The 21,556-nt window shown below is 52.1% G+C and overlaps 1 protein-coding gene and 1 non-coding gene across 6 annotated transcripts; both read right to left on the bottom strand.

Annotated features, from left to right (window-relative positions):
* Window positions 1-512: 512 nt before the first annotated feature.
* KLHDC8A (kelch domain containing 8A) lies at window positions 513-15,353 on the bottom strand. 5 transcript variants are annotated; one of them, XM_071450502.1, is made up of 9 exons: window positions 15,030-15,346; window positions 11,353-11,419; window positions 10,417-10,817; window positions 8,801-8,965; window positions 7,906-8,121; window positions 6,988-7,089; window positions 6,616-6,788; window positions 4,339-6,501; window positions 513-3,888 (listed from the first exon to the last, which is right to left on the bottom strand). In XM_071450502.1, exons 3-8 carry the CDS (start codon window positions 10,790-10,792, stop codon window positions 6,481-6,483), a joined length of 1,053 nt encoding a protein of 350 aa, XP_071306603.1. In that variant the 5' UTR covers window positions 10,793-10,817; window positions 11,353-11,419; window positions 15,030-15,346; the 3' UTR covers window positions 513-3,888; window positions 4,339-6,480. The 5 variants fall into 5 exon arrangements, with proteins under 5 accessions (XP_071306603.1, XP_071306602.1, XP_071306604.1 ...); XM_071450501.1 differs by having other exon boundaries at window positions 4,339-6,469; window positions 6,542-6,788; window positions 15,030-15,345; XM_071450503.1 differs by having other exon boundaries at window positions 4,339-6,345; window positions 6,542-6,788; window positions 15,030-15,345.
* Window positions 15,354-19,788: 4,435 nt separating this feature from the next.
* TRNAW-CCA (transfer RNA tryptophan (anticodon CCA)) lies at window positions 19,789-19,860 on the bottom strand. The gene has a single exon. It is a non-coding gene; the product is annotated as a tRNA-Trp (tRNA).
* Window positions 19,861-21,556: the final 1,696 nt, after the last annotated feature.

Raw genomic sequence — 21,556 nt, 5'->3', positions numbered from 1 at the left:
TGTTTTAGACCTTTCTTTTTATTATAATAAATGCTGAAATCACTTTTAATAAATAAAATAAATAAATGCTGAAATCACTTTTGGTACCCCTTGTTTTAGACCTTTCTTTTTATTATAATAAATTTTGAAATCACCTTTAGCACCCTTTGTTTTAGACCTTTCTTTTTATTATAATAAATGCTGAAGTCACTTATAATAAATAAATAAATAAATGCTGAAAAAAACTTTTAGTACCCCTTGGTTTAGGCCTTTCATTTTATTAGAAGAAATGCCGAAAAAACTTTTAATAAATAAAATAAATAAATAAATATTGAAATCACTTTTAGCACCGTTGTTTTGGACCTTTCTTTTCGTTAGAATAAATGCTGAAATCACTTTCCATAAATGAAATAAATAAATAAATAAATAAATGGTGAAACCACTTTTAGCACCCCTTGCTTTGGGCCTTTCTTTTTATTAGAATAAATGCTGAGATCACTTTAATAAATAAAATAAATAAATAAATGCTGAAATCACTTTTAGCACCCCTTGCTTTGGACTTTCCTTTTTATTAGAATAAATATTGAAATCACTTTTAATAAATACAATAAATAAATAAATAAATGCTGAAACCACTTTTAATAAATAAAATAAATAAATAGATGCTGAAACCACTTTTAATAAATAAAATAATTAAATAAACGCTGAAATCACTTTTAGTACCAGGAGTCTGGTCCCGTTTTTAACAGGATCTCTCCGGCCCCGTGTTTGGGGTCCCGGTGGGTTTCTCGGGATGCTTTTCCCGAGGATTCCCCGCGTTGTGCAAAGGCCCCGCGGAGTTTCTGTTTCCAGCGGATAAATTCCTCCCAGAATCCAGAGGATTCTGTGCTGCTGTGGGAGGGAGGGAGGCTGGGGGATGTTTTTTTCCTCAGGAAGCCTTTCCCATTTTCATGGAAATGCCAAGGGACGCGGAGGGAGCCCGCTGGAATCCGCTGATAAGGATCCCCCATTGTGGCAGCGCCCGCCGCTTTCTCCGCTGGGGGAAATCCACCGAAATTCCCCTGGAAATCCCAAACCGGGCTTGTCCCGCTGCGTGTCCACTAAAACCAGCCCGAAATCCAGCCAGGAATTTGGCTCCGTGTCAGAGAAACCTGCTCCGAGCTCAGCTTGGTGCTCGGTCACAGCTCCGTCTGTTTGCAGGCTGCGAAATTTGTATTAATTCGTTTATTACATTAAAATAAATTTCAGCGTTATCCTGGCTCTGCAAACTTCCACATCCCGGCCAAAAGCAGTGGTTCTGCCTCGGGTCTGGGTGGGCACAAGCTCTGTTTGTGGACAGGGAAAGGAATAAACATCAGGAAAGAAATTCCCTCGGAGGAGGGAGACCTCCCACAGGGAAAGGAAGAGTCATTAAAATGCCAGAGACAACAAAAAGCTGAATGCTCACCCCTCGTTCATCGTGGCCCTGAGCCCCAGCATTCCTCACCTGCTGCCGGGGATGCTCTGGCAGGTGTGGAACCCATTTTCCCTCTGAAAACCCCGGAGAAAGCCGGGAATGCTCTGATCCTCCCCATCCATCAGCAGGAGAAGGGAAACTCATCAGCGCCAATGGGAGCCTGTGGAAAAGTCATTTATGGCCTTTCAGGGATGGTGAGAGCAGCAGAGGCCACCCCAGGAGTGCAGCTGGGGGTTCCATCTGTCCGTCCATCCATCATCCATCCATGGATCCATCCCTCCATCCATCTATCATTGATCCATGGATCCATCCATCATCCGTCCATCCATCCATCCATCCATCCATGGATCCATCCATCGTCCATCTATGGATCCATGCGTGGATTCATCCATCCAGGGATCCATCCATCATCCCCATCCATCCCTCCATCCATCCATCATCCATCCATCCATCATCCATCCATCCATCCATCCATCCATCATCCATCCATCCATCCATCCATCCATCATCCATCCATCCATCCATCCATCCATCCATCCATCATCCATCATCCATCCATCCATGGATCCATCCATCATCCATCCATCATCCATCCATCCATCCATCCATCATCCATCCATCCTCCGTCCATCATCCATCCATCATCCATCCATCATCCATCCATCCATCCATCCATCCATCCATCCATCCATCATCCATCCATCCATCCATCCATCCATCCATCCCTCATCCATCCATCCCTCATCATCCATCCATCCATCCTCCATCCATCCATCATCCATCCATCCATCCATTCCTCCATTCCTCCATCCATCCATGGATCCCTCCATCCCAATTTTTCCACAAATCCACCCCTCCAAGGCTCCCTTTACCACAAATCCACCCCCAGGTGTCCCTGTCACCCTCCTGGGCACTGGGGGTGTCACAGCACATGGGGCTGCAGAAACCCTGAGGCATTTTGAGGAAAAAGAAGAAAAATTCCCCTCAAAAATAACCCATAAAAAACCCACAAAAAGCCCACAGAAACCCACAAAAAAAGCTGGAGCTTTTATTTTCCAAGCAGGAAGCGTCTGTCTCTCAGGATGGTGACTCCACATCCGCTCCAGTGCCAGCACATTCCCAGGAATGGGAACAGCCGGGGGTGACTCTGCTGCTGGTGGCCCCACAGGGTTGGGGACACCCCAGGGATGAGGATGGCAGCAATGGAGGAGATCCCAGAGCTCAATTCCCAGCTCTCCAGAGAGGAATTCCCAGCTGAAGCTGAGCAGCACTCCCACAAGCCCGCATCGGGCTCCTTTTGGGAGCTGCCACCACAAACTGACCCCAAAAAAGCAGCACTGACCCCAAAAAGCAGTGCTGACCCCCAAAAATATTGTCCCCACCAGCCAGGGCCAGCCCAGCTGCGTGTCCTGAGCCCATGGCAAGGTGCAGGAATCATTTCTGCTCCACCCCATCCTTTGGAGGCTGCTCCTTGAGGAAGTTTCCTGTTTGAACAGACAGAGTCTGCTCGGGGACGATAAATGAGGATTTTTGGCAGCAGGGCCAGCTCGGCCCTCAGTGCTGGAGCAGCCACCAGGGCTGAAAAGCCTCTCAGTAAACTCCGAGCGTGGGGAGTTCAGGCGAGGACACGGCCGGGGCCGCTCCGGGATTTTTTTGTCGCTGGAAAATCCAAATGCTCGGCTGGGTTGGGATAAAGGAGGGGGCACGGAGGGTCCTGGGGGCAGAGGGACCATCCCAGGGCTTCCTGCAGCCCCCCCCAGGGCCAGGCTGGTGACAAAACCAACATTTATCCAGGGAAAGGAGCCCCAGGGCACTCTCATCCCAAGGGATTCACTGCAGAGCTCGGGGAGCTGCAGCCCTGGAGGCATTTCCTGGGCAGCAGCATCAGGGACTCTTCGAACCCAAATCGAGCCCTGTCCCAGCTCCTGGACCCAAATCCAGCCCTGTCCCAACTCCTGGACCCAAACCCAGGCCTGTCCCAGCTCTTGGACCCAAACCCAGCCCTGTCCCAACTCCTGGACCCAAACCCAGCCCTGTCCCAGCTCTTGGACCCAAATCCTGCCCTGTCCCAGCTCCTGGACCCAAATCCTGCCCTGTCCCAACTCCTGGACCCAAACCCAGCCCTGTCGCAGCTCTTGGACCCAAACCCAGCCCTGTCCCAGCTCTTGGACCCAAATCCTGCCCTGTCCCAGCTCCTGGACCCAAATCCTGCCCTGTCCCAACTCCTGGACCCAAACCCAGCCCTGTCCCAGCTCCTGGACCCAAATCCTGCCCTGTCCCAACTCCTGGACCCAAATCCAGGCCTGTCCCAGCTCTTGGACCCAAATCCTGCCCTGTCCCAACTCCTGGACCCCAATCCAGGCCTGTCCCAGCTCTTGGACCCAAACCCAGCCCTGTCCCAGCTCTTGGACCCAAACCCAGCCCTGTCCCAACTCCTGGACCCAAATCCAGCCCTGTCCCAGCTCTTGGACCCAAACCCAGGCCTGTCCCAGCTCTTGGACCCAAATCCTGCCTTGTCCCAACTCCTGGACCCAAATCCAGGCCTGTCCCAGCTCTTGGACCCAAATCCTGCCCTGTCCCAACTCCTGGACCCAAATCCAGGCCTTTCCCAGCTCCTGGACCCAAATCCTGCCCTGTCCCAACTCCTGGACCCAAATCCAGGCCTGTCCCAGCTCTTGGACCCAAATCCTGCCCTGTCCCAACTCCTGGACCCCAATCCAGGCCTGTCCCAGCTCTTGGACCCAAACCCAGCCCTGTCCCAGCTCTTGGACCCAAACCCAGCCCTGTCCCAACTCCTGGACCCAAACCCAGCCCTGTCCCAGCTCTTGGACCCAAACCCAGGCCTGTCCCAGCTCTTGGACCCAAATCCTGCCTTGTCCCAACTCCTGGACCCAAATCCAGGCCTGTCCCAGCTCCTGGAAGGTGTTTGGGTTCCTCGGGGGTGTCTTTCTACGGGAATAAGATACTGGAGGAGACGCACAGCACCCAGGTTATTTGTTGGATCTTGCAGCACCTGAAATGGGATTTTCGAGCTGCCCCGGTCCAGCGCCCCCCGGGCAGGGCAGCCCAGGACAGCGGCAGCGCTGCCGGAGGCGCTGCTGCGGCCGCAGCTCGGCCCAGGGATGCCATCTGCTGTTCACAGCGCTGGGAGGAGACCTGGGGCTCACCCAGCCCAAACCAAAGCACCCGAACCCGCTCAGATCCTCAAGGATGCCATCTGCTGTTGACAGCTCTGGGAGGAGCCCAAACCCAACCACCCAAACCCGCTGAAATCCTCAAACCCGCCCTGCACGCACAGCCAGGAGTGCCCGAGCCACCGAGCTGGGCTCAGGTCACATCTCCGGCAGCTGCTGTGCCAAACCCAGGGAGGCCGTGTCCTGCTGGATCCCATTTCCCTGCAGGAGCATCCCGGGAAAGGGCAGGGATGAGGCCATCCCCACCTGGCACCTGGCAAAGGCAGAGACTGTGCCAGTTCTGTGCCAGTTCTGTGCCAGTCCTGTGCCAATCCTGTGCCAGTTCTGTGCCAATCCTGTGCCAATCCTGTGCCAGTTCTGTGCCAGTACTGTGCCAACCCTGTGCCAGTTCTGTGCCAATCCTGTGCCGGTCCTGTGCCAGTCCTGTGCCAGTTCTGTGCCAATCCTGCGCCAGTTCTGTGCCAGTTCTGTGCCAGTTCTGTGCCAGTTCTGCACCAGTTCTGTGCCAATCCTGTGCCAATCCTGCGCCAGTCCTGTGCCAGTCCTGTGCCAGTTCTGTGCCAGTTCTGTGCCAGTCCTGTGCCAGTTCTGTGCCAGTTCTGTGCCAGTCTTGTGCCAGTCTTGTGCCAGTCCTGTGCCTGTCCTGTGCCAGTCCTGTGCCAGTTCTGTGCCAATCCTGTGCCAGTCCTGTGCCAGCAGAGAGGAGCCAGAGCAGAATTCACCCTCGGGAGCAGCCCCTGGCCCCAGCTCCTGCAGGAACCCCAAGGAACAGCCACGGGATTGCAGGGGAAGGCAGAGAGCGATCCCGGATCCTGCTGCAGGTTGGGAGCTTCCTCTGGGAGAAAATCCATAGGGAAGCACTTGCAGGATGGAGGAGGACACCACCACTGTCCCCCCTGAGCCACCACTGACCCCTCTGGGGAGCCCCAATGTCACCTGTGACCGGGCTGGCTGCAGGGACACAATTCCCACACGGGGATCTCCAGACTCCTTCCCACGGGGAGCAGTTCCTTGAACTGGGTGTCCCCATGGAGATGTGAGGAGCAGCTCCTCTGGCTGGATGTCCTCATGGAGCTGTGGGGAGTAGATCCCCCCAACTGATGTCCCCATAGAGCTGTGGGGAGAAGTTCCACCCCCATGGAGCTGTGGGGAGCAGTTCCTCCTCCATGGAGCTGTAGGGACCAGTTCCTCCAGCTGGATGTCCCCATGGAGATGTGGGGAGCAGTTCCTCTGTCTGGGTGTCCCCATGGAGCTGTGGGGAGCAGTTCCACCCCCATGGAGCTGTGAGGAGCAGCTCCTCCAGCTGATGTCCTCATGGAGCTGTGACAATGACAGGAGGGGACCCCTGGCCAGTGTGGGGGTTCCTCATGGACACCAGTGCCAGGAAGGGAGGCACCAGAATCCCTGGATGTGCTTCTGGAGGAGCTGCCAGCACTGTTGGATGCACCTGTCCCAGTCCTGGGAGCTTCCAGTGCTGTCCCCAATGCCACCACTGGGGACAGGCAGGGGCAGGGCCCTGCTCCAGGTGGGATTCTCCTCCAGGTGGGCTCAGAGAGACACAGGGACCTGTTCCAGGTGGGATTCTCCTCCAGGTGGGTTCCAATCAGGAATCAGACAGGCACAGGGATCTGCTCTAGGTGGAATCCCCCCTCAGATGGGTTCCAGTCAGGAATGAGAGAGGCACAGGGCCCTGTTCCAGGTGGGATTCTCATTCAGGTGGGCTCAGATCAGGAGTCAGAGGGGCACAGGTCCCTGTTCCAGGTAGGATTCTCCTCCAGGTGGGCTCGGATCAGGAGTCAGAGAGGCACAGGGCCCTGTTCCAGGTGGGATTCTCATTCAGGTGGGCTCAGATCAGGAGTCAGAGAGGCACAGGTCCCTGTTCCAGGTGGGATTCTCATTCAGGTGGGCTCAGATCAGGAGTCAGAGAGGCACAGGGCCCTGTTCCAGGTGGGATCCCCACTCAGATCAGGAGTCAGAGAGGCACAGGGCCTCCACGGCCGTGCTGAGCCCCTGGCTGACGCCCCCCACGGCCAGCAGGCAGTCCCTCAGCACGATGCTGGAGCAGGCGCAGCGCGGCGTGGGCATGGGGGGCAGGCTCTCCCACTTGTTCTTCTCGGGGTGGAAAGCCTCTGCCGACTCCAGCACGCTCGGCTGATTCCCTGGAAGCACAGAAGGAGGCGCTGGATGATCTGGGAAGCACCATCGAGCTTCTCTTGGCTGCTCTGACCCCATCCCCTTACGGGGTTTGCTTTCCCTGCTCCCTCCCACCAGCCAGCACCGGGATTTCTCCTGGTTTTTTTTGGGATGACAACAATTCCAACAACTTTCTAAAGGGTTCCCAGAGTCCCAGAGCCTCACCCAGGCCCCCAGCCACCACAACTCTGCCTCGCAGGTAGCCGGCCACGAAGTCTGCTCGTCTTTTCTTCAGGTAGCAGGAGCGCTCCATCTTCATCCACCCGCCTGGAAGGACAGGACACGCCGGGGCTGGGGGATCACCCACCCCTGGAAAGGCACCCACCCCCTCTGAGCCCCTGCCTCTGGAAGGGCAGTTTGGCTGCGTCACCTTGGGGAGATAAAACCCCATGGGATGGTTGGGTTTGGCCCCTGTTATCCCACTGTTGGATCCAGGTGCCTTGGGATTGAGGTTTTCCCTTTGAGGTTTTCCCATTGCACTCGGTAATCCTGACTGGAAATCGTCCTCTAAGCTGAGCTCAAGGCAGCAGCAGATGGGGGCTCTGTGCTCTGCAAGGGTGGCAGAGCCCCAAACCCAGCCCTGTGTGACCCCAAACCCATCCCTGTGACCCCAAACCCCACACCCAGCCCTGTGTCCTCAAGCCCAGCCCTGTGTGACCCCCAGACCCATCCCTGTGTTTCCCCAAACCCAGCCCTGTGTGCCCCAAATCCCAAACCCAGCCCTTTGTCCCCAAACCCATCCCTGTGTCCCCAAACCCCAAACCCAGCTCTGTATGACCCCAAACCCCAAACCCATCCCTGTGACCCCAAACCCATCCCTGTGACCCCAAACCCAGCCCTGTGTGACCCCAAACCCAAAACCCATCCCTGTGTCCCCAAACCCCAAACCCATCCCTGTGTGACCCCAAACCCATCCCTGCGTCCCCAGTCCCATCCCTGTGTCCCCAAACCCCAGACCCAGCCCTGTGTGACCCCAAACCCATCCCTGTGACCCCAAACCCATCCCTGTGACCCCAAACCCCAAACCCATCCCTGAGTGTCCCCAAACCCCTCGGGAAGGTCCATGGCCGGTCCAGCTCCCACCTTGCTCCAGGTCGAAGACGTCCACGGTCCTCATGAACTTGGGCTGCCGGTAGAGCCGGCCCTGGCGCAGCCCCCCGAGGCTGAAGAGCTTCTCCTCGGTGGGCACGAAGCTGGAGAAGGCTCTTTTGGTGGGAATGTTGGGGAACCTGCTCCAGGAGCGCGTGTCCGTGTCGAAAACCTCGAAGGCGTTGACGGCGTACTTGGATTGCCTTCCCCCTGGGGAGGAGAGGGAATTGGGACGGAAGGGAAATTGAAACGGAGGAGGAGTTGGAGAGGAGAGGGAATTGAAATGGAGAGGGAATTGAAATGGAGAGGGAATTGGAAAGGAGAGGGAATTGGAAAGGAGGGAGTTGGAAAGGAGAGGGAATGGGAAAGGAGAGGGAATTGAAATGGAGAGGGAATTGAAATGGAGGGTATTGAAGTGGAGAGGGAATTGAAATGGAGAGGGAATTGAATTGGAGGGAATTGAAGTGGAGTGAATTGAAATGGAGAGGGAGTTGAAAAGGAGAGGGAATTGCAAAGGAGAGGGTATTGAAATGGAGAGGGAATTGGAATGGAGGGAAGTGGAAAGAGAGGGAGTTGAAATGCAGAAGGAATTGAAATGGGGAGGGAATTGGAAAGGAGAGGGAATTGGAGGAAGAGAAAGGATGCAAAAGGAAGCAAAAGGAAAAATGTGAAGGAGAAGGAAGGACAAGGAAGAAAAAGGAACAAAAATTAAGGAAAAGGAAGGAGAAAGGAAGAAGAAAGGAAGGAGAAAGGAAGGAAAAGGAAGGAAAAGGAAAGGGAAGGATGGAGAAGAAAAGGGAAGAGAAAGGAAGAAAAAGGAAAGAGAAGAAGGAGAAAGGATGGAGAAGGAAGGAGAAGCAGGAGAGGAGGAGGCAGGGCTGCTCCTTACCCAGCACGTAGATCTTGGTGCCCCTCAGGATGGAGGTGGCCGCGTAGCGGGGGGTGGGCATGGCAGCCAGGGACACCCAGATGTCCTTGAGCACATCATAGTGCTGCAGGAAGTTGTGGGGCCGCAGGTCCGCGCCCATCCCGCCTGCTGCGTACACCCTGTAGTCTGGATGGGGCAAAAAACCCCAAACCCCATGAAATTATTGGGATAATAAATTATTGTAGGGAAGCACGAGAAATGCCCCTCCCCTGCTGTGTTAACCTGTGATCTGGATGGGAAACACTTGCCTTTGGCTGCCTCTGAGATGCCCATGGCCACCCCAGGGAAGCTTTCCACAATCTATTATTCTTCTATATCAAAATCTCCTTCCATCTCTATTCCTCCCTCAACTTCTACATTCTGAGACCTTCCTGCCAACTGTGACACTTCCCAAACTTTCCCTCTTTCCCACACTTGCCTTTGGCCGCCACCGAGATGCACAGAACTTTTTAGAGGTCCTGGCACAGAAGTTTTTAGGAGTCTCCCCATCAGGGGGATCCTTGGGGAAGCTTTCCACAATCTATTATTCTATATCAAAACCTGCTTCCACCTCTTTCCTGCTCTTAACTTCTACATTCTGAGACCTTCCTGCCACCTGTGAAACCTCCCAAACTTTCCCTCTTTCCCACACTTGCCTTTGGCCGCCACGGAGATGCCCATGGCCACCTCACGGAGCGAGCTGCGCTTCAGGGAATCCATTGTCCTACAATCCATTATTCTTCTACACCAAAACCTGCTTGCACCTCTACTCCACCCTGAGCTTCTACATTCAGAGATCATCCTGCCATCTGTGAAACTTCCTTGCCAAACTTTTCATCTTTGGAAAAGATGGAAAACACTTGCCTTTGGCCACCACCGAGATGCCCATGGCCGCCTCACGGAGCGGGCTGCGCTTTGGGGAAGCTTTACACAATCCATTATTCTATATCCAAACCTGCTTCCACCCCTATTCCGCCCTCAGGCTCTACATTCTGAGACCTTCCTGCCACCTGTGAAACTTCCCAAATTTTCCCATCTTTCCAACTTCCCAACACTTGCCTTTGGCCGCCTCTGAGATGCCCATGGCCACCTCAGGGAAGCTTTCCACAATCTATTATTCTTCTATATCAAAATCTCCTTCCATCTCTATTCCTCCCTCAACTTCTACATTCTGAGACCTTCCTGCCAACTGTGACACTTCCCAAACTTTCCCTCTTTCCCACACTTGCCTTTGGCCACCACCAAGATGCCCATGGCCGCCTCACAGAGCGGGCTGCGCTTTGGGGAAGCTTTCCACAATCCATTATTCTATATCCAAACCTGTTTCCACCCCTATTCTGCCCTCAGGCTCTACATTCTGAGACCTTCCTTCCACCTGTGAAACTTCCCAAACTTTCCCATCTTTCCAACTTCCCAACACTTGTCTTTGGCCACCACCGCGATGCCCATGGCCACCTCAGGGAAGCTTTCCACAACCTATTATTCTTCTATATCAAAACCCATTTCCACCTCTATTCCACTCTCAAGTTCTACATTCAGAGACCTTCCTGCCACCTGTGAAACCTCCTTGCCAAACTTTCCCTCTTTCCCACACTTGCCTTTGGCCGCCACCGAGATGCCCATGGCGGCCTCGCGGAGCGAGCTGCGCTTCCTCCAGCGCCCCTCGTCCGTGTTGTACATCTCCACCACCTTCAGCGGCAGCTGGTTGGCGCCCACGCCGCCGATCACCATGATCCTCTTGCCCAGCACGGTGACGGCCACGCCGGCCCTGGCCGTGGGCATGGCGGGCAGCGCTGCCCACTGGTCGGCCTCGGGCGAGTAGACCTCGAAGGAGTCCACGGCGACGCCGTTGTCGTCGCAGCCGCCCACGGCGAACACCTGCCCGCCCGCCTCCACCAGCGTGGAGTAAACCCTGCGGCTGGGCAGCGGCGCCAGGGACTTCCACTGGAAGTCCTTGGTGTTGGGCAGCTCCATGGTGGCCGCCGGGAAGGGGTTGGTGCTGGGAAAAAAAAGAGAATTCCGGAATTGTTGAGGGTGGAAAAGTTCGCCAGGATCGGCCAAGCTCTGCCACTGAGTGCCCCCTCCAAGAATTCCTTGGACACCCCCAAACCCCCCTGGGCAGCCCTTTCCATGAGGAAATTCCTGCTGTGTCCAACCTGAGCCTCCCCAGCCCAGCCTGAGGCCGTTCCCTCTCCTCCTATCCCTGTTCCCTGGGATAAGATCCCAAATCCCCCCGGCTGTCCCCTCCTGGCAGGGAGTTGTGCAGAGCCAGAAATTCCCCCTGAGCCTCCTTTGCTCCAGGCTGAGCCCCTGCCCAGCTCCCTCAGGACTCTCCAAACCCATCCCCATCTCCATTCCCTTCCCTGGACACGCTCCAGCCCCAAAATGTTCCTCCTGAAGTGAGGGAAAAATCCCAGAGTGCAAACCCCGCCCTGGCAGGAGCAGAGCGGGACCAGAGCTGCCCTCCCACTGCCACCTGTCCCTTGTGCCACCCCCAGAGCGCCACTCCCGCCTGTCCCCTGTGTCACCGCCACCTTTCAGCGCCTCTCCATCAATCCTGCGGCTCCAGAGCCGCCTCAGCAGCTCACGCAGAGACCGAGCCTAAAAATAAAACAAAACAAGAAGAGGTGGGAAAACAAAAGACAAAAAAAAAGGAAAAAACAAAAAGCAAGCCAGGCGAGAAGGTTGGAGTCTGTTTGTTCTGCTGCTTCCCCGCCCCCAGGTGACTTCAAGCCAGGCTCTGCTCCCTCCTGTTTTCCTGCCGGCTGGGGAACCTTTCCTGCTCTCACCCACCGGGTTCCTCCTCCTCGCCTTCCTCACATCCCCACCCCGAGGAATGCGAACCCCCGGCTCTGCAATCCCGGGGCGGAGAGCTGGGAACCCGCGCTCATTGCTCCATCTCCTCTCTCCTTCATTAAGCGCGATGCAGATGAGCTTAATTAGCGAGAGAGGGCGAAGGGAGAGGGACAAAAGCAGCGCTGGGAGGAAAATCCCTTCGCACCCTTCCCATCCAACCCCGAGCCTCCATAAAATCCGATTAATCCGAGCAGGGCTGTTTGTTTTTATTATTATTTATCATCCCAAATAAATGTTCAGGAGCACACGAAACATCATTTATTGCGTGAGGAATTAATAAATAAACGGAGAAATCCTGCTCGGGCTGCCACCCTCCAGCAGCAGGAGCTGCCGTGGGCCCATCCACAATTCCCGGGGCAATTCCTGGAAATTCCCGGCTCCAGGGGGACAAAGGGACACGAAGCCACGATGAAAAGCAGCAGCAGCAGCACATCAAACCTCCCAGAATCCAGGGAAAAAGCAGCGAGCAGCAGCCCAGACTGCTCTGCCCTCCCTGAGCAGCATCCCCGGGATTTGTGCCCTGGCAGATCCGGGGTTCTGCTCCCTCGGATGATTGATTTCCTTTCCAGGTGAATTTTCATGGATAAATTCACCCTGGGCTGGCTAATTAGCAAAGCAGAGCCAGCTCCCGTTTCCAGGAGCTCGAGGGATTTGCGTTCAGACATTCCTGACCTCTAATCCTTCAACTCCAAACTGCTGGGATGAGACACAACCAGCACCAGCCCGGTGCCTGCCAGCAGCAGAACCTGGCTGGGGCCAGGCAATTTCTCCATCCAAAACTCAGAAATAATTGCCTGAAACGGCCTAAAAATTCCTTTTCGACATCCCAGCAGGCAGAGAGCGCTTGGGGAGGGATGAGGATTTCTCCAGGCAGGTCCTCCATGGGAATAAAGGAGCAAAGAGCCGGGAATTCTGCTGGAATGCAAACCCCTGCCTGAATTCAGCTGCCTTGGCACACAGAGATTCTGCTCCTCTTCCCTCCCGTGCTATTTAAAGGAAATCAAGGTCAGGCTCACACGCTGAATTCCTGAATTCCTTCGCCTCCAGCTCTCCAAAAATCACCTAGATGTCACCGAGAAGGGACACCAGCGCCGTGCTGGGATCTGGCAGAGTTTCCTGAGGCCAAATTCCCCTCCCAGACCCAGGGAATTATCGCCTCATCATCCCAGACTAATTGACATTGGAAATCCAAAGGAAGGAAATTGCGGAGCTGGGGCCGAGCCCTCTCCACTCCTTATCCCTGCAGGATGAAATTCCTTGGTTAAAGGATGGAAAGGATGAAATCCCTTGGTTTAAGGATAGAAAGGATTTAATTCCTTGGTTTAAGGATGCAAAGGATGAAATCCCTTGGTTTAAGGACAGAAAGGATGAAGTTCCTTGGTTTAAGGATGCAAAGGATAAGATTCCTTGGTTTGAGGATGCAAAGGATGAAATTCCTTGGTTAAAGGATGAAAAGGATGAAGTTCCTTGGTTTAAGGATGCAAAGGATGAAATTCCTTGGTTAAAGGACGAAAAGGATGAAATTTCTTGGTTTAAGGATGGAAAGGATGAAAATCCTTGGTTTAAGGATGCAAAGGATGCAATTTCTTGGTTTAAGGATGCAAAGGATGAAATTCCCTGGTTTAAGAAACCCTCCAGGGTCTTTTCCAAGTGGATTTGGAGTATGGATGGGCAGGGGCAGCACCCCCAGAGAGGAGTCAGGGCTCCAGTGGGATTTCTCCCTGGATATTCCCTCCAAGGAAAACCAATCCCTCATTTTGGAGATCCCCTGGATGTGTGGCATTTATGGACCTGCAATAATTTGGGATTTATCAGAGCCGGGCAGGTGGAATTCCAAGGGATTCATGGGATGAACAGGGGGTGATGTCAGAGCAGCTCCTTCCCCTTCCCATCTCTTTTCTCTCCAGGATTTGGAAGTTTTGCTGCCCCAGGGTCGAAATTCCAAGGGCTGGAACCCAAATCTGCTCCCATTTGGGAGCGGGGCAGAGCCAGGGTGATGCTCAGAGCCCCCAAACTCGCACCAGGAGCGGGTCAGACGCACCCAGCCCCTCCTCAGCGGGGCACAGAAATCCACCGGGGAAACTTCGGGAAAAAGATTCCTCCTCTCCCCGCCGTGTCCCGAGGGAAAAGGGGCTGGGAACAGCCGGGTCCTGGTGCTTTTGCTCCAACCGCGGCAGCTGGGAATGAAAGGAACAGGCTCGGAATTATCAGCCGGGGATTCCTGACCTCCCCGCCGCCTCAGCTCCCTCGCCATAGTAACAACCACCGGAACACCACCACAACAACAACAACAACATCGAAACCTCACCGGATCCCCGCCTCTGCCTGGAAAAAAACCCGGCAAAAAGAGCAAAAAACCACTGGGATGAGAAGAGATTTCATTGTGTGGAGCAGAGCGGCGCTCTGAGCTGTTTTGTACCCCCCGATCCCGAGCATCCTTTGGGATGCGGGAGGGGCTGGGGCCGGTCTGGCCTCCCCCAGGCTTCACCCCTTCCCCCTTGCCGGTCCCTCGGGAGCCTCTGCAGCCTCGTCCTGCCGGCTGCGATCTCCTGAGGGGAGGGACAGGGGCTGTGGAAGGAAATATCCCCCCACGGGAGCGTGTCAGGGGTGCCACAGCTCCGGGGCGGGGGCAAAAGCTGCTTCGTTTTTTGAAAGAGCCCAAATCAGCCTTCATTAAAAACCCTGAGTGGGCTGAAAGAACAGCAGAGCAAGGTGAGGTTTGCTCGTGTCACAGTTGAGCTCGGGAGTTTGAATTCAATTTAAATAATGTAATTTAATTTAATTCAAGAGCAAGAACCCACCTGCAAGGGCAAAGGGGCTCCCTTCCCCACCCAGCTCCCAGCAGGATCCTAAATCCCCTTCCTCACCCCCAAAAGCTCCCTGTGCCCCAGCAGCTGCTCTGCTGCACGGGTCAAACACAGAAAGGCGTTTCCAAGCCCTCGGGTCTCTCAGGTTGTGTTTCCAGAGCTCTTTTTTCTCTTTATTTCAGCTGCAGAGGGAATGGGGAGAGCTCGGGCCAGATCACAGCTGGGGGAGGTCACAGCGACCCCATCCCTGCCGGGCCTGGTCTGGGAGAAAGGCTGGAAAAAGGGATTGGGGATGCTGGGAGGAGAAAAGCTGAAAATGTGGAATTTTTGGGGAAAAAGTACGGGAAAAACCCATCCTTTCCCACAAAAAGTAAGGGGGGGAAAAATTATCGTTCCCCACCCAATTTTTGGAAGGGAAACACAAACTCCAAGCTTTGTTTGTGGCTGTTCCTGGGGTCCCAAAGCATCCCCCCCCCCCCAAACGACCTCGAGTGAGGAATTCCCTTCCCTCCCTCCTTCCTTGCCCAGCGTTTCTCAGGAATACTCACAGCTCCGCTGGAGCATGGCTGGAAATGCTCCGGATTTTCCCAAATCCTCCGAGCATCCCCTTCCTCCCACTCCCCGCCGGGCTGCGAGCGGCGCCGGGAGCAGCCGGGGCTGGCAATTGCTGCGTGGGAAGAGAGAGAGGGGAAAAAAAAAAATAATAAAATAAATAAAATAAATCCGCGTAAATCCAGCGGCGCTGCTGTTCCCCCTCTGGAAGATGTAGGACACTCAGGGCGGGGAGGGTTTCCCCAGCTGGGCTCCTCCTCGGGGCTGTGCGTGCGAATTCCCGGCGTTCCCGATCCATCCCTGAGCCTTTTATGGCTCCCCACGCTCGCACAGGATGTTCTGGAACCGCCGCGCTCCCCGCCCTAAAGCGGCACCGGAGGAATCGCCCGGGGAATTTTGGCCAAAAAAAAAAAAAACAAATCGGGAAAGCCGGAGCTGAGAGGAGGCAGAGATTGTCCGGGAAGGGATGGGTGGATCCCAGGGAAGAGCCCATCCCGTGGATGTCACCCCAAAATGGGGGAAATGGGCACGGCAAGGGCAGCTGGGGCGGCAGAACCCCAAAATTCTGCTCCCAAATCCCACAGGGAGCTCGGAGGAAAGGGATGTTGGAGCCTCTGGAGCTGATTCCCAAAATTCTGCTCCCAAATCCCACAGGGAGCTTGGAGGAAAGGGATGTTGGAGCCTCTGGAGCTGATTTCCAAAATCCTGCTCCCAAATCCCACAAGGAGCTTGGAGGAGCAGGATGTTGGAGCCTTTGGAGCTGATTCCCAAAATTCTGCTCCCACAAGGAGCTCAGAGGAAAGGGATGTTGGAGCCTCTGGAGCTGATTCCCAAAATTCTGCTCCCCACATCCCACAAATTTGGAGGAACAGGATGTTGAAGCCTCTGGAGCTGATCCCCAAAATTCTGCTCCCTTCAGCTCCCAAATCCCACAAGGAACTTGGAGGAGTGGGGTGTGGGAGCCTTGGGAGCCAATTCCCAAAATTCTACTCCTCACATCCCACAAATTTGGAGGAGCAGGATTTTGGAGCCTTTGGAGCTGATTCCCAAAATCCTGCTCCCAAACCCCACAAGGAGCTCGGAGGAGCAGGATTTTGGAGCCTTTGGAGCTGATTCCCAAAATTCTGCTCCCACATCCCACAAGGAACTTGGAGGAGTGGGGTGTGGGAGCCTTGGGAGCCAATTCCCAAAATTCTACTCCCCACATCCCACAAATTTGGAGGAATAGGACGTTGGAGCCTCTGGAGCTGATTCCCAAAATTTCTTCCCCTGTATCCCAAAAGGAGCTCATGGGAGTGAGATGTTGGAGCCTTTGGAGCTGATTCCCAAAATTTATTCCCCTGCATCCTACAAGGAGCTCACAGGAGAGGGATGTTGGAGCCAATTCCCAAAATTCTGCTCCCAAATCTCACAAGGAGCTTGGAGGAGCAGGAATTTGGAGCCTCTGGAGCTGATTCCCAAAATCCTGCTCCCAAATCCCACAAGGAGCTTGGAGGACTGGGATGTTGGAGCCAATTCCCAAAATTCTGCTCCCAAATCCCACAAGGAGCTTGGAGGAGCAGGATTTTGGAGCCTCTGGAGCTGATTCCCAAAATTTATTTCCCTGTTTGCCACGAGGAGCTCATGGGACTGAGATGTTGGAGCTTCTGGAGCCAATTCCCAAAATTTCTCTCCCTGCACCCCACCAGGAGCTCAGAGCAGAGGAATGCTGAACCCTTTGGAGCTGATTCCCAAAATTCTGCTCCCACATCCCACAAGGAGCTCGGAGGACTGGGATGTTGGAGATAATTCCCAAAATTCTGCTCTCACATCCCTCAAACTCACAGGAGTGGGATTTTGGACACTTTGGAGCCGATTCCCAAAATTCTTCTCCCACAAGGAGCTCAGAGGAGTGGGATTTTGGATCCTTTGGAGCTGATTCCCAAAATTTCTCTCCCTGCATCCCACAAGGAGCTTGGAGGAAAGGGACGTTGGAGCCTCTGGGGCCAATTCCCAAAATTCTGCTCCTTGCATCCCACAAATTCAGAGGAGCAGGATTTTGGATCCTTTGGAGCTGATTCCCAAAATCCTGCTCCCACATCCCACAAGGAGCTCACAGGAGAGGGATTTTAGACCCTTTGGAGCCCATTCCCAAAATTTCTCTCCCTGCACCCCACGAGGAGCTCAGAGGAGCAGGATTTTGGATCCTTTGGAGCCGATTCCCAAAATTTCTCTCCCTGCACCCCACAAGGAGCTCACAGGAGAGGGATTTTAGACCCTTTGGAGCCCATTCCCACCCTGCCACCCATCCCAGGATTTTTCTTCCCTGACCTGGTTCTCTCCAAAGCTGTTAAAATCATCTTTTTCTCCTCAAAGTGCTGCAGAATAACTTTGTGGAAAAATCCTTCAAGGATTTCTTATTATTTTTTTTTTTTTGGTGCTGCCTCATAAAAAGCAGATTTTTTATTTACCTCACCCTGCTTGGGAATGATAAAGGAAGTGTTGATGTTAAAGGGAAAAATAAATTATTAACAGTCCTGAAAATCGATGAAATCCCTGCAATTCCACATCTGTTTCCATGGGAACAGCAGGAGAGGTGCAGGAATTCCTGCAGATGACACCAGGGAGGTTTTAATTCCGGGCTTTAATTCCCTTTTTCTCACCTGTGGCACCTCAGGCTGAGCCAATTCCATCCCAAAATCCTTCCTGGGATGGGAAAGGGGGAAAGAGCTGAAGGAGGAAGAAAAATGGAGGGGAAATAGGAAAAATCAGCTGGGGAAATGGAGAAAAAGGGGCTTTGGTTGGTCTTTTCTTCTTGAAGAAATAATAGTAATAATGATAATAATGATAATAATGATGCTAATATAAAGTAATTAATTTAATTAATCTAACAGCAATAATTTTAATAACAATCTAAAATAATATATTATATATAATTTTAATAATAATTTTTTAAAATAATGCTGTAGGTAAAGAGGGAAAATGCATTTTTTTTTGTGGCTAAAGAGGGAAAACAGGGATTTTGTTGTGCCAGCAAGGAGAAAAATGCAGGGGATGGGAGATCCCTAATTTTTCCCAGCGATTTTTCAAGCTGACAGTTAATTAAGGAGTTAATTAAGGAATTTTTCAGTGCAGGCAGTGCCTTAATCCGTGCAGACAGGAGCCCAGAACTCTGGGATTTCTCCATCAGATTTTCACCCGTGGGGAGAATTCCACCAGCTGTGCCCGCCCGAGTGACAAACACGGGGAGACAGCGCTCCAGGCAGGCAGGAGCTGGGCAAAAACAGGGAAAAAGGGAAAAACAACCCCCAAAACCATCCCAGAAACACCCCAAAACCCACCACAAAACCATCCCAAAACCATTCTGAAATCTGTCCCAAAAACCACCCCAAAACCACCCCAAAACCATATCAAAACCATCCCCAAAACCACCCAAAAACCTCCCCAAAAACCACCCCAAAACCACCCAAAACCATCCCAAAACCATTCTAAAACCTGTCCCAAAAACCACCCCAAAACCGTCTCAAAACCACGCCAAAAACCATCCCAAAACCACCCCAAAACCATCTCAAACACCACCCTAAAACCCTCCCAAAATCACCCCAAAAACCACCCTAAAACCCTCCCAAAACTATCCCAAACACCACCCCAAAAACCACCCCAAAAACCATCCCAAAACTCATCCTAAAACCCTCCCAAAACCATCGCAAAACCCACCCCAAACACCACCCAAAAAGTACCCCAAAAACCACCTCAAAACCATCCCAAAACCACCTCACAACCATCCCAAAACCACCTCAAAACCATCCCAAAACCACCTCAAAACCACCCCAAACCTCCCAAAAACCACCACAAACACCACACAAAAACCACCCCAAAACCATCACAAAAATCACCCCAAAACCTCTCCAAAAACATCCCAAAATCACCCCAAACACCTCCAGAGCTTTTTCACCCAACTGTTCAATCTTAGAAAACCCCATAAAATCTGATTTTTACATCGATTTTCCCGCCCAGCTGCTCCTGGCCCTTTTCTCTGCCATCAATGATTAACCCTGAGGAGCAAAGTCCCTCTGCCCTTCTCCTTTTCCTTTTGGTTCATTCCCAAACCAAACTCCAGGATAAATCCAGGGGATTTTCTGCCCCACTCTGGGATTTATGACCAGGAAGGGGATGCAGGGAATGACCCCCAAAAATTAAATTAAATTTATTAAATTAAATTGTATTAATAAATAAATTAATATTAATTATTAATTAAGAAATAAATATTTATTAATTGCTGCCCAATACATTCAATTTAAATTCCGATATTGAATCTAAATGGATATATAAAAATAGAGATAAGTATTTTTATTTTTTTATATAAATATATATTATTTATACATTATATATTATTATTATGTAGAATAATTTTATTTATTTATTTGGTTATTTTATATTGTATTATGTTATGTTACATTAATTATATGATATGACTGATATATTATATTATGTGATGTGATGTGATGTGATGTGATGTTATGTTATGTTACGTTATATTTATTATATTATATTTATTATTTCTTCCCACCCTGCCCTCTTTCAGGGGGGCAAAAATTAAATGCAAGGAGATCCCACAGAAGCTGGGGCGCTGTGTTCGCCCCCAAATCTGCAGGATCGCAGCCTGAACACCTCAAAACCCCTGAATCAAAGCCTGACAATTCCCTTCCATCACAAATTTTTAATTTTTAGGGTTTTCTTTCCCCGCGGTAGAAAAGGTAGCCCCAACCGGGGCCTTGACCCCGACGTGATTCGAACACGCAGCCTTCTGATCTGGAGTCAGACGCGCTACCGTTGCGCCACGAGGTCCCGGCAGCGCCAGCGCCGCCCGTGCTGTTAAACCCTCAGCGCCGCCCCCGCGCTGACCCTCGCTACACATCGGGGACTCTCCGTACACCGGGAATTCTCTGCACATTGGAGGCTCTGAGCTCCGGACGCTCCGGTTTTCCCGGGACGGTCCCGGGGCAGCGGCCGCGCCGCCCTGAGGGCTCCGGTCCCGCCCGCCGCGCTGGCCACGCCCCCTGCCCACAGCTCCACGTGTGGGCTGTACCACCCGCAGAGGGGCGGAAGGGTGGAGAGGCCGCACCAGCTGCGCGCTGCAGCAGAGCGGAGGACAAATCCCCCCCCACCCCCGGCCTGCGGTGGGCTGCGCGGGTTTAAAGTGGCCGCGCACGGAGAGGGGCCCGGGACGTGAGGAGAGCTGGGGGCGTTCTCAGCCTGCTGGAACCCAGGGCTTTATGTATTGTTTATATAATAAATCTATTCTATTCTAGTCTATTCTATTCTATTCTATTCATTTATTTATTTCTAATAATTTAATTATTAATAAACTAATTATTATAATATATAATATATAGTACATAATAGATATACTATCTAAAACATATAGAATGTATACATAATATATAATATATATTATATATATAATATATTATATATATAATTATACATAATATATAATTATATATTATATATGTTTTATATGTAATATATATTATATATTATATACAATAACAATATATAATCATGTATTCTATATTAATAATGATATTATATATATAATATATAATATGCATAATAATTATAGATAAATAAATGAATAAATATGTATTAATATAATAAATATTTCTCTGCCTGTCCTGAGAAGTCCTGACCCCCAGGGAAACTCTGCTTTTAACCTTTGTCCATGCAGAAAGCTTCCAATACTTTGGAATGAACAGGAATCTCCAAGTGGGTTAAATGGATAGTGGTGGATCCTTTCCTGATTCTCAACCACCACCCCAAAACCATCCCAAAACCACCCCAAAAACCACCCCAAAACCATCTCAAAACCACGCCAAAAACCATCCCAAAACCATGCCAAACACCACCCCAAAAACCATCCCAAAAATGGGGATCCCCCTCTGATGTCTCTGGATCCCTCCCTGCAGTTCCTGGATCCCTCCCTGATGTCCCTCGATCTCTCCCTACTATTCCTGGACCCCTCTCTATTCTCCTGGATCCCCAATGTTCCTGGATCCCTCCTTGCTTCTCCTGGATGCTTTCCTGACATTCTTGGATCTTTCCTTGATGTCCCTGGATTCCTCCCTGATTCTCATGGATCCCTCCCTGATGTCCCTGCATCCTTTCTTGATGTCCCTGAATCCATCCCCAATGTTCCTGGATCCCTCCCTGATTCTCCTTGATCCCTCCCTGATGTCCCTGGATCCCTCCCTGATGTCCCTGGATCCCTCCCCAATATTCCTGGATCCTTTCCTGATGTTCTTGGGTCCCTCCTTGAAATTCCTGGATCCCTCCCTGATTCTCCTGTATCCCTCCCCAATAGAACAGGAACATTCCCCAAACCCTCCTGGGAAGGGGGAGCAGCCCAGGACAGGATGGATCACGGCAGAAAATCCTCCAGGAAAACGATAAATCCCAGCCAGTGATGCTCGTTAAGGTGGAGCCCAATAATTAATTATTCAAATTAACCTGTTGGGATTTTATCCCATTTGATTTCCAAAGG

The sequence above is a fragment of the Agelaius tricolor genome, unplaced genomic scaffold (assembly GCF_023055355.1).
Source record: "Agelaius tricolor isolate 1412-34295 unplaced genomic scaffold, bAgeTri1.0.p SCAF_30, whole genome shotgun sequence".
NCBI lineage: Eukaryota > Metazoa > Chordata > Aves > Passeriformes > Icteridae > Agelaius > Agelaius tricolor.
This window is presented reverse-complemented; position numbering and strand designations above follow the sequence as displayed.

Excerpts from the sequence above, each read along its gene's own strand:
- KLHDC8A (XM_071450502.1), bottom strand. The coding sequence starts at position 10,792 with ATGGAGCTGCCCAACACCAAGGACTTCCAGTGGAAGTCCCTGGCGCCG. Across the intron at positions 8,122-8,800 it reads CACCAAGATCTACGTGCTGG|GGGGAAGGCAATCCAAGTAC; the intron begins GTAAGGAGCAGC and ends TCTCCTCCCCAG. Across the intron at positions 6,502-6,615 it reads TCAGCACGGCCGTGGAGGCC|CTGTGCCTCTCTGACTCCTG; the intron begins CTGTGCCTCTCT and ends TGGAACAGGGAC.